The sequence below is a fragment of the Rattus rattus genome, chromosome 4 (genome assembly GCF_011064425.1).
Source record: "Rattus rattus isolate New Zealand chromosome 4, Rrattus_CSIRO_v1, whole genome shotgun sequence".
NCBI classification, from domain to species: domain Eukaryota; kingdom Metazoa; phylum Chordata; class Mammalia; order Rodentia; family Muridae; genus Rattus; species Rattus rattus.
In genome coordinates, this window is record NC_046157.1 from 163359176 (window position 1) to 163371753 (window position 12578).

General features: G+C 54.3%; 1 protein-coding gene across 1 annotated transcript; it reads left to right on the forward strand.

Annotated features, from left to right (window-relative positions):
• The first annotated feature begins 3081 nt into the window (after positions 1-3081).
• Positions 3082-9258, forward strand: Erfe (erythroferrone). The gene is made up of 8 exons (XM_032901633.1): positions 3082-3249; positions 4970-5092; positions 5994-6096; positions 6681-6934; positions 7006-7114; positions 7210-7300; positions 8002-8080; positions 8969-9258. Exons 1-8 carry the CDS (start codon positions 3082-3084, stop codon positions 9065-9067), a joined length of 1026 nt encoding a protein of 341 aa, XP_032757524.1. The 3' UTR covers positions 9068-9258.
• The last annotated feature ends 3320 nt before the right edge of the window (positions 9259-12578 follow it).

Consider the following 12578-nt stretch of genomic DNA (forward strand, 5'->3'; position numbering starts at 1 on the left):
TCTTCCAGCTAGGGAGCTGGAATAAAGTCTCCAAGCGGGCACCAGCTTCAAGGGTGTCCAGCTGGTGGAGGTGAGCTGTGGAAATGCCAGGAGCTCACAACAATAGGGTATTCTGACCACCACCAGCTTCTAGGGACCAGAGAAGAGGCAGATGCTGACTCAAGATGGTGCTGAGAGAGAGTACAGCTTTAACTACAGAGTCTGGTGCATGTGTGTGTGTGTGTGTGTGTGTGTGTGTGTGTGTGTGTGTGTGTGTGTGTGTGTGTGTTGTCCCTAACTCTACTGTCCCCATTTCCAGCCAGCAACCTGACAAACACCCAATGACCAGAGCCTAGGGAGGGAAGACAAAATACTAGCAGAGTCCACTAAAGCCACCCTGGGGGCACAAAGTGAGCAGGCAAAGGGACACAGCCACCAGCATAATACACAGAGACTGGAACAAACCAAGCACTCAGGAGATCCTTCTATAATGCAGGGGACAGACATAAGGCACCCCAAGAATCATACCCTAGAATCCCTAGGGAAATAAAGCCTCAGACATTTGAAGCTCGTGAGGACTTCTGGTTAGGATATAGAGTACTCAGTTCACATAGAGCCTACAGGAGGACCCAGAGGCTACAGGAGCAGCTGGATCCCTCAGAGCCCTCCAACCCGTCAGGAGAGCCCTCAGACCCTGCAGGAGCACTCAGAGCCTGAGAGTACTTGAGTCTCCATGCCTCAGTCAGTGTTCTAATGCTGTGAAGAGACACCATGACCAAATCAATTCCTTTTTTAAAGATTCACTTATTTATTTTACTTATGAGTACACGGTAGCTGTCTTCAGACACACCAGAAGAGGGCATCGGATCCCATCACAGATGGTTGTGAGCCACCAAGTGGTTGCTGAGAATTGAACTCAGGACCTCTAGAAGAGCAGTCAGTGCTCTTAACTGCCGAGCCATCTCTCCAGCCCTGACCAAGGCAATTCTTACAGAAAAAGGCCTTTAACTGGGGGCTTACGTACAGTTTCATAGGTTTAGTCTCTTAGCACCGTGGAAGTGAGCACTGTGTCATTCATGGTGCTAGAGCTTATCTGAGAGTTTCATCCTGATCTGCAGGTCTGAGAGACTGGGCCTGCCATGGGTTTTTGAAATCTCAAAGCCCACCCCCAGTAACACACGTCCTCTAACAAGGCCACACCCCCTAATCCTTCTAATCCTTTCAAACCGTTCAACTTCCTGATGACTAAGCACTCAATATGTATGAGTCCATGGGGCCGTTCTTACTCAAACCACCATATCCTAGGAGCAATCAGAGAGGTCCCATAGGAGCACCCAGACCCTACAGAGCTGCTGACTGCAAGACATGATAACTGGGCCCTGATATGCTTTTGATTGGTGACTCCTTGATGCTCCCAAGTTCTACCTCCCATTTTCCTCATTCATATGTTAGGGACAGTCACGTGATCTGAGTACCAATTGTCCATCCATGTGCAAGGCATAGCAAATGACACCATGGCTATCTGCAGGTACCCTAGAGGCCACACAGCTAGTCAGTCTCAGGCAGGCTCCCATTGTCTTTGACTAAAGGGAGATTTCATGCCCATGACCTCATCAGCCTACGGCCTTCCTTTGAAGAAAGAGGGACACGGGGAAAGCTTGGCCCATTGAACTGCCAGGAAGCTGGGTCAAGGCCATGACATGAGGGCCCAGGAATGAGGATTAGATTTCTGCCACGCCAGAAGGCACAGTGGAGGTCACTCGTCGCTTTGCCTGCTCCGTCCTACTCATGCAGCACTTTCACTCAGACGCAGGCCCACCCTCAAGGGTCCCACTTCTGAATAGGAGACACTGTTCCTTCAAGGTTGTGGGCCCTGTGTTTAGTGCCCTGTGGGCTCTGCTGTGCACTCCTGTCTTCCTGAGGACCTTGTTTTCAAACGGGACCCTGAAAACATACAGGAGCCTTTCCTGAAAGGCTAGAGTTCTGGGGCCACACGCCTGAACTGGACTGCGTCATTACCTTGAGCTAGGGCCCAGGAAGTCATGCCAGTACCAGAACTGATTGGATCTGGGCCCTCTGGAAGAACCCATGACATCACTAGGACAGTCTGTTGTTTGGGGAAAATAACTACTTTCACATGGCAACAGATCTGTTTGTCAGCACTGCAGCAGGGGCCCTCACTATGAACAGAGTAGGGTCACTTGACATCTTAGGGTCATGCTCCCCAAATCAAGTCCCTTCTTTGGATTCCCTCTTTTAGCCTTTAGGGGCACCTGCACTCACATAAATGCTTGTGCACACAACTTAAGATTAAAACAAATCAAGAAAGCAAGCAAACAAAAAATAACCGAGAGCTCCAGGTGTGCTGTTTTATCTCGAGCCAACGTAATGACAGTAGCTCAAGGCAGAGTGGGTCTGCCTTTTTGGAGGAGAGCCACTCAGATGAGGCCTTCAGGGTTTGCCACACCTATCCTGGTTGAATGCCCTGTGGTGGTCAGAGGGCAGTCTGAGCTCCTTCTGCCCCCATACCTGGCTTAGGACATCAGAGGGATCTGTCCTTTCAGCCAGGCTGGGTCAGCTCTTTGTAGCTGCTAGTGGCAGACTCAGTAGCTGGAACCCAAGAGGCCCCAGCAGTGCAGGTACATCCTGAGTGGGGAAGAGCAGGAAAACCTTACAAGAGCTCCAGGTTCTCCAGCTTGAAAAGGAGGAGTCATGAGGTCCGCCATACTCTAACATACTCAACCTGTTATCAAGGCCTGGAACCAGGAGAATGGAAGGGGCGGGCCTGGGGGCTCAGAAGACGCGCAGAGTGGTGAAGTGGGTGTCCTCAGAGAAAAGGGGTCTTAGAGAGCCACGGGTGCAGGACTAGGAGAGGAGACACTGACCCTGGGCTTCTCTAGGGCGGATGCAAGCAGCAAGCAGAGGCGTGCACGGACTGGATCTGGCGCCCGCCTCCTCTTGGGGGTCCCCTGTGCCTGCAGAGCGCACCCTAGCCACGAGGGGGCGATGACAGTGAGGGCGGCGCGCGCGAGGCGGGGGATTCAAGCGCGTTATAAGGCGCCGACCTGACCAGCCCTGCTTGTTGCTGCCGCCGCCGCCAGCATGGCCTCGACCCGCAGCCCCGGTGGAGCGCGCACGCTGCTCGCCTGCGCCAGCCTGCTCGCCGCCATGGGCCTCGGTGTCCCGGAGTCCGCCGAGCCCGTGGGAACCCAAGCACGACCGCAGCCGCCCGGGACCGAACTGCCCGCCCCGCCAGCCCACAGCCCGCCGGTAAGACGCAGCGGCGCCCCACATCTTTCTGTCTCAGGGGTCCTGAGACGGTGAGAAGGTGGCACCCCTTGCTGCTCAGTGTCCAACACTGGGGATACGCCTCTCTCAGGAGCTCAGTGAAACCCAGGGTTGGGTGGATGTGCCCTCTGTACTGTGGCTTTGGCGGCAGAATTCCACTAGGCCAGTAGGAGAAATTGGGAAAGGTGTGAAATGCAGTTAACTTGCTCCTCGTGAAATCGGAAGGCTAGTGGGAGAGCAGGGCTCTCAGATCTAGTTCCTTTTTGTTAGGTGACTGCGTCTGGGAAAGGAGTGATGTAACCAGCCGCTGCCTCTTCCCTCCCAGGATCTCCACCTGAACTGCTGGGGTGGAGACGCAGACTGGGGAGGGTGTGGCCAGAGGCCTGGGGAGGGCGGATTGGTAGCCTTCATCGGAGCGGGTCAGTCCTGTTGGTGAGAGCTCATAGAAGAGTTTCGTGTCTAGTTGTTCGCACATGCTGTGGGCCAGGCACAAGGAAACCCCAGGCTAGAACTCTTCTGTCCTCAGCTTCTCAGGGACCAACAAAACATCCACTAAGAGGGGGCGACCGCAGTGAGGGCGGTGCGCGCGCGAGGCGGGGGGGGGGGGAATGAAGCGCCTTATAAGGCGCCGACCTGACCAGCCCTGCTCCCTGGGCCCCCTCTGCAAGGTATCACTGGGTCCTTCCACTATTCCATTTCTACCTCAGCCAGCTGCCTCCTTCGGTCTCGTAGTACAAATGTATGTCGCTGTTGTTGGCGGCCTCCCCCCTAACCCAGTCATCAGCCTTCAAAACATTAAAGAGGTTACATCATAGTCATCAGGAAGTGGGGAGTAGGCCGGAACTTCCCAGGGCAGTTTTGGCCTTGGGCCCTCTTTGGATGTGTCAAGGTGTCACCCAGCTCCCACTCCAACTCCTGGAGCCCTGGACCAACATGGCTTCATGTTTTTTCAGTGCTGCCCTCAAGCCAACAGTGATCTGAGTCCATACACAGGCTATTGGTCCCCTGGAAGGGTCAGTACACTTGTCCTGACCTGCGATGGAAAACACTCCATCATGGTTTCCACTGAGGGCATCAGAACACCAAGAAGCATAGCTGCCTCCATCTTCCCAGCACAGCAGCCTGGCCCTTGACCTAGGAGACACCAGTTTGGGTAGTTCTGAGATTCTGGGCCTTTCTATCAGACACTGGAGTCTGTGCCCATGACTTCTTTTAAGGCCTCTTGAACCTTTGCCTTCCTAGTTGGTAGCCCTACATGGGACCCAGACCATCGAGGCCCACTGACCTTGGCTCCTTGGGCTAGTGTTTTAGAAGTGCTGAGGAAGGAAAAGGTCCCATGCAGTGGCCTGACCCCTCTGACCCACCGCTCCCCATGACCTATGACCACAGTGTCCCTGAGGCTGGTCCTCTAGATACTTCTGACTGTGGGGAGGGACAAAAGGACCTGTTGTCAACCAGTATGTACATATTTATAGTTACCCTGCCTAAGCAACTGTGGGTGCTGTGACTGTCAAGGACAGTGACACTCAAGGAAGAGTAGGACGATCCTATAGCACCTGTTCTGGAGCCCCATCCCAACCTTCCTGTAGCCTCGGCTCTCCCCCTCCACGGGCTGGGGATGGGTGCAACACTACCTTCAAGAACACAAGTCACAAGGGCCAGGTGCTACCAAGCAAACCAACCGTGACTGTCTGTGTTCTAGGAACCCACCATTGCGCATGCGCACAGCGTGGATCCCCGGGATGCCTGGATGCTGTTTGTCAAGCAGAGTGACAAGGGCATCAACAGTAAGAAGAGGAGCAGGACCAAAGCCAGGAGGCTGAAGGTGAGCGACTTGTGCCCACCACCCTCACGAGCTCCCCCAACAGCAGATGCCATAGAAAGAAACACAGAATCAAGTATGCAGCCCGGGTCCAGTGAGTCGGGAGTTAGGAGCCCCATACCCTTCACTCCATACTCTCAGGATGCCAGGTCCTCCCTAGATTTTCCTTCATGGCAGAGGGAAAGGCTTGCCCAACATCTGCTTAGGAGGGGAGCTTCAGGCTGCTGTGATATAGGGTGGGAGCCTCTCGGTATGGCCCTGGCCTGGTGCTTGGACTTGATGGATGACTTCTGCATTGAGTTCCTCTAAGTAACTCTGGATCAAGGCTGGGCTTCACTGTGTATTGGGTTTTTCTATGGAGGGTCAGCCTTACCTGCCCGGGATCTGACCCACTGGGCCTGACAGGGTCCGCCCAGCACCCTTAGGCCACTTGGCTTTGCTCAGACTTCTCTATGCAGGAGCTCGTCTTCTTTTCTTAGGTCCTGACCCAGAACACTATAAACTCTTTCAGGGGGCCCAGAAACAAGTTCTGGGCCAAGTGCAGTGAAGACTTGCTGTTATGTCCCATGTTGGACTGAGGAACAAGTCCCCAGAAGCAGCCTGGGGTGGCCCTTTATCTGAGTATTACATCCAGAGAGACAGCAGTAGGGTTCTTCTGCATACAAGCCTGCCATGCCCCGGACAGCCCCTAGTTAGTGAGCCCCACCTCTGCACAATCCCATCCTTGCCTAAGGCTTCCATTCCTTGCTTGATGAGAGGAGTATGAGAGCCCTAAGGACCTCCACCAAGGAGGGAAGAGCCCACAGCCAACGTGGGCGCTTTCCTGCCTGCCTCGCTGTAGGACCCGGCAGGGGTCACCCATGCCCTCCCCTCAATTGTTCTTAACATGTACCTTCCCTTCCAGCTTGGCCTGCCAGGACCCCCAGGGCCACCAGGTCCTCAGGGTCCCCCAGGCCCCTTTATCCCATCTGAGGTTCTGCTGAAAGAGTTCCAGTTGTTGTTGAAAGGTAAGGGTGCCACCCTGTGGGCACACGTTCTGGTGTGGGCATGGACCACCTCTAAGAGGGTAGACTTCAGGACCCAGCAAACACCTGCTATGTTGGTTGGCAGCCCTACCTGCCATGGGGCGGGACTGTGAATGGGAGAATGTGGCAGGTAGAAGCCTCAGGGGGAGAGGCGTTTTATTGGTCTTTTCTGGGGACCAGCCCTGCAGCCCTCTGCTGGGGGGAGGCTGTCACTATCTTCTGCAATTGACTGTACCATGGAGAACTACTAGGATCCCTTTCCCTGCTTCCACGACACGGCTTATTTGGTTTTTAATAAGCTTGCAAAGGATGACGAACCTTTGTGTTTCTTCCAGTGTAGCCACAATAGGTATTTATATACAACTTTTTCCAAAACTACGGGTATGAGGTTAGAGAACAAGGGTGCTGGGTGCTGGATATGCACCTGCTGGAGCTTGTGCCAGATGGTGTGAAGGGAAACTGGCAGCTGCTAGGTCAAGCAGCAGTGTCCCCAGGACCGCCAGTCTCAGTCTCCATGCTCTAAGGCTACGGGCTGATGAGCAGAGTGGTCCACTGCTTTGCATCAGGCGCGGTACGGCAGCGAGAGAGCACGGAGCACTGCACCAGGGATCTCACTACACCAGCCTCGGGCAGCCCTTCCCGTGACCCAGTCACCCAGGAGCTTGAGAGCCAGGACCAAGGGGCAGTATTGGCACTGCTGGCAGCTACCTTGGCCCAGAGCCCGCGGGCACCACGTGTAGAGGCCGCGTTCCACTGTCGCTTGCGCCGGGATGTGCAGGTGGAGCGGCGTGCACTGCATGAGCTCGGAGTCTACTACCTGGTGAGTGGGGACACAGCTGGCTGGGCAGAGCAGGGTGGGACCTACGGTGACCTCATCTGTGTGCTCTGTAGCCCGAAGTTGAGGGAGCCTTCCGCCGGGGCCCAGGCTTGAACCTGACCAGTGGCCAGTACACTGCACCCGTGGCTGGCTTCTATGCGCTCGCTGCCACTCTTCACGTGGGTGAGGTCCGGGGCGTGGTGATGGGAGGGACCGCCCACTGTCCTGGCCCTGCCAGGGTGCGCGAACCACCATGACCTGTCCTCCCTCCCCCGCAGCACTCACCAAGCAGCCAAGAAAGGGACCACCACAACCCCGGGACCGTCTGCGCCTGCTGATCTGCATCCAGTCTCTCTGCCAGCACAACGCGTGAGTGGGCGCTGCAGACTGGCCCTCCCTTTCTAGTGTAAAGGCCTTCTCCCTGTCTACTACCACTGGGGGATGGAGGACCTCCACCCCATCTTACCCTAACTCCTTCCAAGGACTCATGAGACAGGCTCTTCCTGATTCCAAGACTCTCATTCAGAGGACAGAAGGAGAGCCCTATCTGCAGGGGCCTTTGCAGAATTCCCTAAGCCCTTCTTTGGTTATTCTTCCACTTCTTACCTGCGAACTTGCGCTGAAAACTTTTATTGCTTATTGCTGGCAGTGTCCACCCCGAGTGCCACATTCAGCCCATGAGAACAGGGACTGTGACCCTCTGCCTGGTACCTGGAATGAAGGCCAGGCACAGGGCAGGTACCCTGCATAGTTGGAGGAGGTGTGAATGAATAGGGGATGGCTCAGACTTAGGCTGGCTTTGGACTTCCTGAATCTGTTTTCTATGTCACCTGCTACCTCCCATCTTGGTTTTCCATCGGAGAACCAGGCCTTTGTGGCCTTGCATGGTTCGGGCCTTTTCTGTCTTTCCTCCTGAGGACTCAGGTTCAAGTACCGCCTCCTAGGGACGATGGCTCTGGGCCTAGCACTTTCCTGCTTATGGTGTTGACCCCTGAATGAGTGCTGCTGAGTGCAGAGTAAAGCTGGTGAGGCCTAGGGACAGGCTGACCCTCTTTCTGCCTTGGATGCAGCTCCCTGGAGACTGTGATGGGGCTGGAGAATAGCAGTGAGCTCTTCACCATCTCAGTGAACGGTGTCCTCTATCTACAGGTATGTGGGGCTGTGCTGACCGTGTAGGTAGGAGGTTTGGGGGGTGTTGGTAGGTGTTCACGGCTATCAGCATAGCACCCTGAGGAAACACCCAAGTGCTGATGCTGGCTTGAGGAGAGTCGAGCTTCAGGTCCCATTCTCCCTCTAACTCCTGTCCCCCCCCCTGTATTGTGAGGCTATAGTCTCACTTTCAGACCTTTCAAGAATCCGATAAATGTGGCAGACAGGTGCTTCCAGCCACCCATAGTCAGGAGGGTGGACACAGAATTTGATGAGGCCTGAGCCCCTGGGACTGTGGGAGGCGAGACAGCTATATTCTCAGTGGAACCTCAGTGACGGTCTCTTTTGTCTCTGTGGTTGGGATTTACTAGAAAGGGAAGTGAAGAGGTGTGGAGCGCTCATATAGTTGTTGAGCTCCAGGGTGGGTGGCTTGGCTCAAGCCAGCTGCAGTGCTGGAAGCCTGTGTCCCACTGAACTCAAAGGGGGTGTACTACATATGGGTCCTCAGAAGTGACGTCCCTGGGTGTCAGTCTTTATCCTGACAGTTTTCAGGGACCACACTGGGGCACCGGAGCAGAGTAATGCTCATGAGGGCTCTGCAGGCCACAGCCTGAGACAAGGGGAACCTGCTGGCCTCGTAAAGCCGACCTGAGCCCTGAGCAGGAGCTTGCTCCCATACACTGGAAACACGGGAGAGCAGCATAAGAGCCAGACGTATTTGGTTTGAGTGAGACTATCCAGCATTGGCCACTGTGGAATAGGTGTGGTCTTCTCCCAAGTGGGGCAGAGCAGGCCACAGTATGGCACGACTCGTGTTCAACGCTGCAGGCTGCCTAGCATCTCTGCTGCAGGGCCAGCCAGATAACTGACACATGCTCTTCCCTACAGACAGGACACTATACTTCTGTCTTCTTGGACAATGCTAGCGGCTCCTCCCTCACGGTACGTGGTGGCTCTCACTTCAGTGCTATCCTCCTAGGCCTGTGAGAGGCTGCTGCAGGCTCGTACCCTTACCAAGCAGCGTGGTCGATGTCTACACTGCCAAGTGACAGTGGTCCTGTGCGGAAGGAAGCCCACTGGACCTCTGCACACGCTGGCCATCACGTTACCTCCCAGCTCAGCCCCTGCACTGCTGCAGCGGTGACTGGAAGCCAGCTCTCCAGCAACTTGTGGATATCGTTCAGTCCTGCTCGGCTCTTCTGGGACCATCCAGCACACTTGGTGGCACTTGCTATATCCCCAGCTGCAGAGCGGGCATCCTTGTAGTTCTATATCAGCTCGAATTCCTTCCTGTGGCCCAGCAAACCTGCCAGGCCACTCACTACCTGGGACAGCCCAGCCTACACAGGGCAGGGATATAGGGAAATGACTGTAGGTCTTTGTGCTTAAGAAGGAAGCCCAGGCCTTCTTGGACCATACACTGTCTACCTGGGTTCCTATCCTGGAGCACTGTCTATGTCTCTGCCTACAGTACAGCCTCAGGGACCTGGGGACTTCAGGGACCAGTGACCTTGGGCCTGGCACAGTTTCTCCTTCTGGGGTAAGCAAGATGAACTACAGGCCTCCTGGTGAGCACCCTAACACACTGGAGCTGTACTCCTGCCATACCTCACGGACGAGGCCGTCTTTATCCTCTACCAGCAAACTTCTGAGGCTCTGGCTCACTGCTAGGGCCCACACATTAAACAGAAGTTTGAGCATCGTTATGCACACAAGGCACCTGCTCACAAGTCCCGTCCCCACACCCCCGTCCCCGAGACTCTGTTGCAAAGGGGGTGATCTGGCTGAATGGGCAGCTTGGTGATGAAGATGGCTGGGGGCTCTCCCCATGAGAAGTTGCAGGGCTGCCATCCTGCAGCTTGTGTCAGCACAGTCTTCCGGTTTTTAACGAAATGTGGGACCAGCCCCTGTGGTGGAGAGGACTGGGCCCTCCAAGTTGCATGACCTGCTGATGAAAAGGAGATGACAAGCAGCATATCCACGCCCACCAGCTGCTCTGGGATCTCTCAGCCGAGCAGGAGTGCTCAGGCCCGGGATGGAGGGAGAGCTGCCGGCAGGAGCGCTCAGGCCCGGGATGGAGGCATAGCTGCCAGTTGCTCCATCTCTCAGCTGATGCCAGGATGAGGCTGCCCATCAGAATGCCCTTCTGTAATCAGACCTGTCCCCAAATCAGGCTGCCAGCACAGAGCAACAGCTGACTGGAGGGCTGTCTGTGAGCAGGCCTAGCCTGATTCTCAGTAGGGCTGGTACCCACCCTACCAGGAAGACTGTGCTGGCCTGGGTCCTGACTCCCTGGCACTCTGATAAGGACACGAGGTGGACACACCCCACCCTTTTCTGGACTTCACTTTGTATCCAGTGGGCACAGGCATGTTAGTGACATTATCTTCTACCCTTGAGAAAGCCATATAAGCACATATCTTACCTTCCAACAAGCGTGTTACCCAGCAACTTAAAAGTATTTATTGTGTCATATCGCTAGGAGAATGTATTTATGTAAGGGATCACACAAATCCATTAACAATGAAGGGCAGACCTGAGAAGTGTGACTTCTCTTTCCAGTATAACTCACCAAAGACCATGAGGGGCAAGCTCTGGAAAGCAAGGGAGAAATGCCTTTAGTCTTGGGAGTCCCACTGAAGGTAGCAGGAGAGGTTCTTACTGACCAGGAAGGCCACAGTGCCAAGAGTCATCCAGACAGAAGCACTTTGGGACATGGGGCACTGAATGACTCCTGGGTTGCTCTCAGAGATTGCTGAATTAAACTGTCTGGTTTTCTGATGAGTTGGTGTTCTGTTTCTGTATGCCAGGCTGGCCAGCCCTGGTCTCCGAGCAGGGTTGCTGCTTCTTATTCCTTGAAGATGGTACAGCACTTGTGCTCTTGAAGCTACTTAAAACGCATTTCAACTGCATTTATTTGGGAGGCACAGATATGGAGACCAGATGACAACCACAACAGCTTTGTGGGTGAATTTGGGTGCTTGGTAGGAAGTGCCTTTAGCAGCTGAACAAGCTCACTGGGCCCACAGTGTTATTGTGAGAGGGTTTTATGCCTCCTCTTTGTATGTAGTATGTGCAGAGGTCAACATAGCGTGTTCCTCAGGAGTCAAGCACTTTGTTTTATGCGGACAGGATCTCACTAGGTTCCAGATACAAGGTCTGAGGATCTGCCTGTTCTTACCACTCCAGGGATTCTACAGAAATAGGATTATAAGCCGTGTGCCACCACACTTGTCTTCTATGTGGATGCTGGAAATTAAACTCAGGCCCTCACGAAAGGCAAGCACTTTCACCAAATGAGCCAACTCCAGCTCAACCCCTCCCCAGGTTTTTTTTTTGAGACTGAGTCTCGGGTACGGCAGGCTGGCCTCAAACTGGCTACAGTGGAGGGTGGTCTTCCAATTCTGATCTTCCTGCCCCTGATCAAGCGCTGGGGCTGTAGGAATGTACTGCCATGCCTGGTTTATGGTGATGGAACCCAGGATTCCACGCATGCTAGCAAAGCCCTCCACCATGATATGTTCTTCAGCCCTCAGTAGGTTTTTGAGACAGGATCTTCCTATGTAACCCAGGCTGCCTTCTGGGTGTTTAAATGTGGGGACATTTGTATGCATCCACTTTTTTTTTTTTTTAATTATATATAAGTACACTGTAGCTGTCTTCAGACACACCAGAAGAGGGCATCAGATCTCATTACAGATGGTTGTGAGCCACCATGTGGTTGCTGGGATTTGAACTCAGGACCTCCAGAAGAGCAGTCAGTGCTCCTAACCGCTGAGCCATCTCTCCAGCCCATCCACTTTCTATCTATGGCTTTACCATGACAGAGCCTCAGAAGCCATCTATGCTCTGCACAGGATATTCTGAGGTCCTTGCAGCATCACATCCATATTTTCTAGCAGAGAAGGATTGTCACTGTCACAAAACCGGTCCTCAGAGGCAGCTGTGCAGTATCACAGCCCCGGCCAGTGTTCACACGATCTGTAAGAGCTTATCACTAAGTAGCCCAGCATTCATGTGCCTACAGCCAGCCTAGAAGGTTCTTCAGGGACTGATCACGCCAGGGGTTCCCTGCCATGGGTTAGACCGTCCACTCAGCAGCAGAACCAAGCACTCAGCTGTCCTGAGACTGGCAGTGAGTTTGATGCTGTGGTGGGTGGTGACAGCTGAGTGAAAGCCAGGATGACAGTCATCATCCCAAAGCTCACTTCCAGGGGACAGGAGGGAGCGGATGGCAGGTGTCTAGGGACATGGTGAGCCTGGCATGCCATGTGCCATGTGGTTAACTCACCTATGGACCCCATTTTAGCCACACCTGGGCTCCTGCCAGAAACGCACAACATGCACTCTGCACAGAAAACTCAACAGAGCCCCATCAGCATCCCGTCATCCTACTGCGAGGCCCCACTTCCCAAAGGGTCATAGGGACAGCAAGAGCCTGGGAACTAACAGGTCATCATGAGTTTGTCCAAGATGCCCATGATGGTTCTGACAAGGC

Coding starts and splice junctions, on each gene's coding strand:
- Erfe (XM_032901633.1), top strand. CDS start 3,082: ATGGCCTCGACCCGCAGCCCCGGTGGAGCGCGCACGCTGCTCGCCTGC. Junction 5,093..5,993: donor CCAAAGCCAGGAGGCTGAAG/GTGAGCGACTTG, acceptor CTTCCCTTCCAG/CTTGGCCTGCCAGGACCCCC. Junction 6,935..7,005: donor AGCTCGGAGTCTACTACCTG/GTGAGTGGGGAC, acceptor TGTGCTCTGTAG/CCCGAAGTTGAGGGAGCCTT.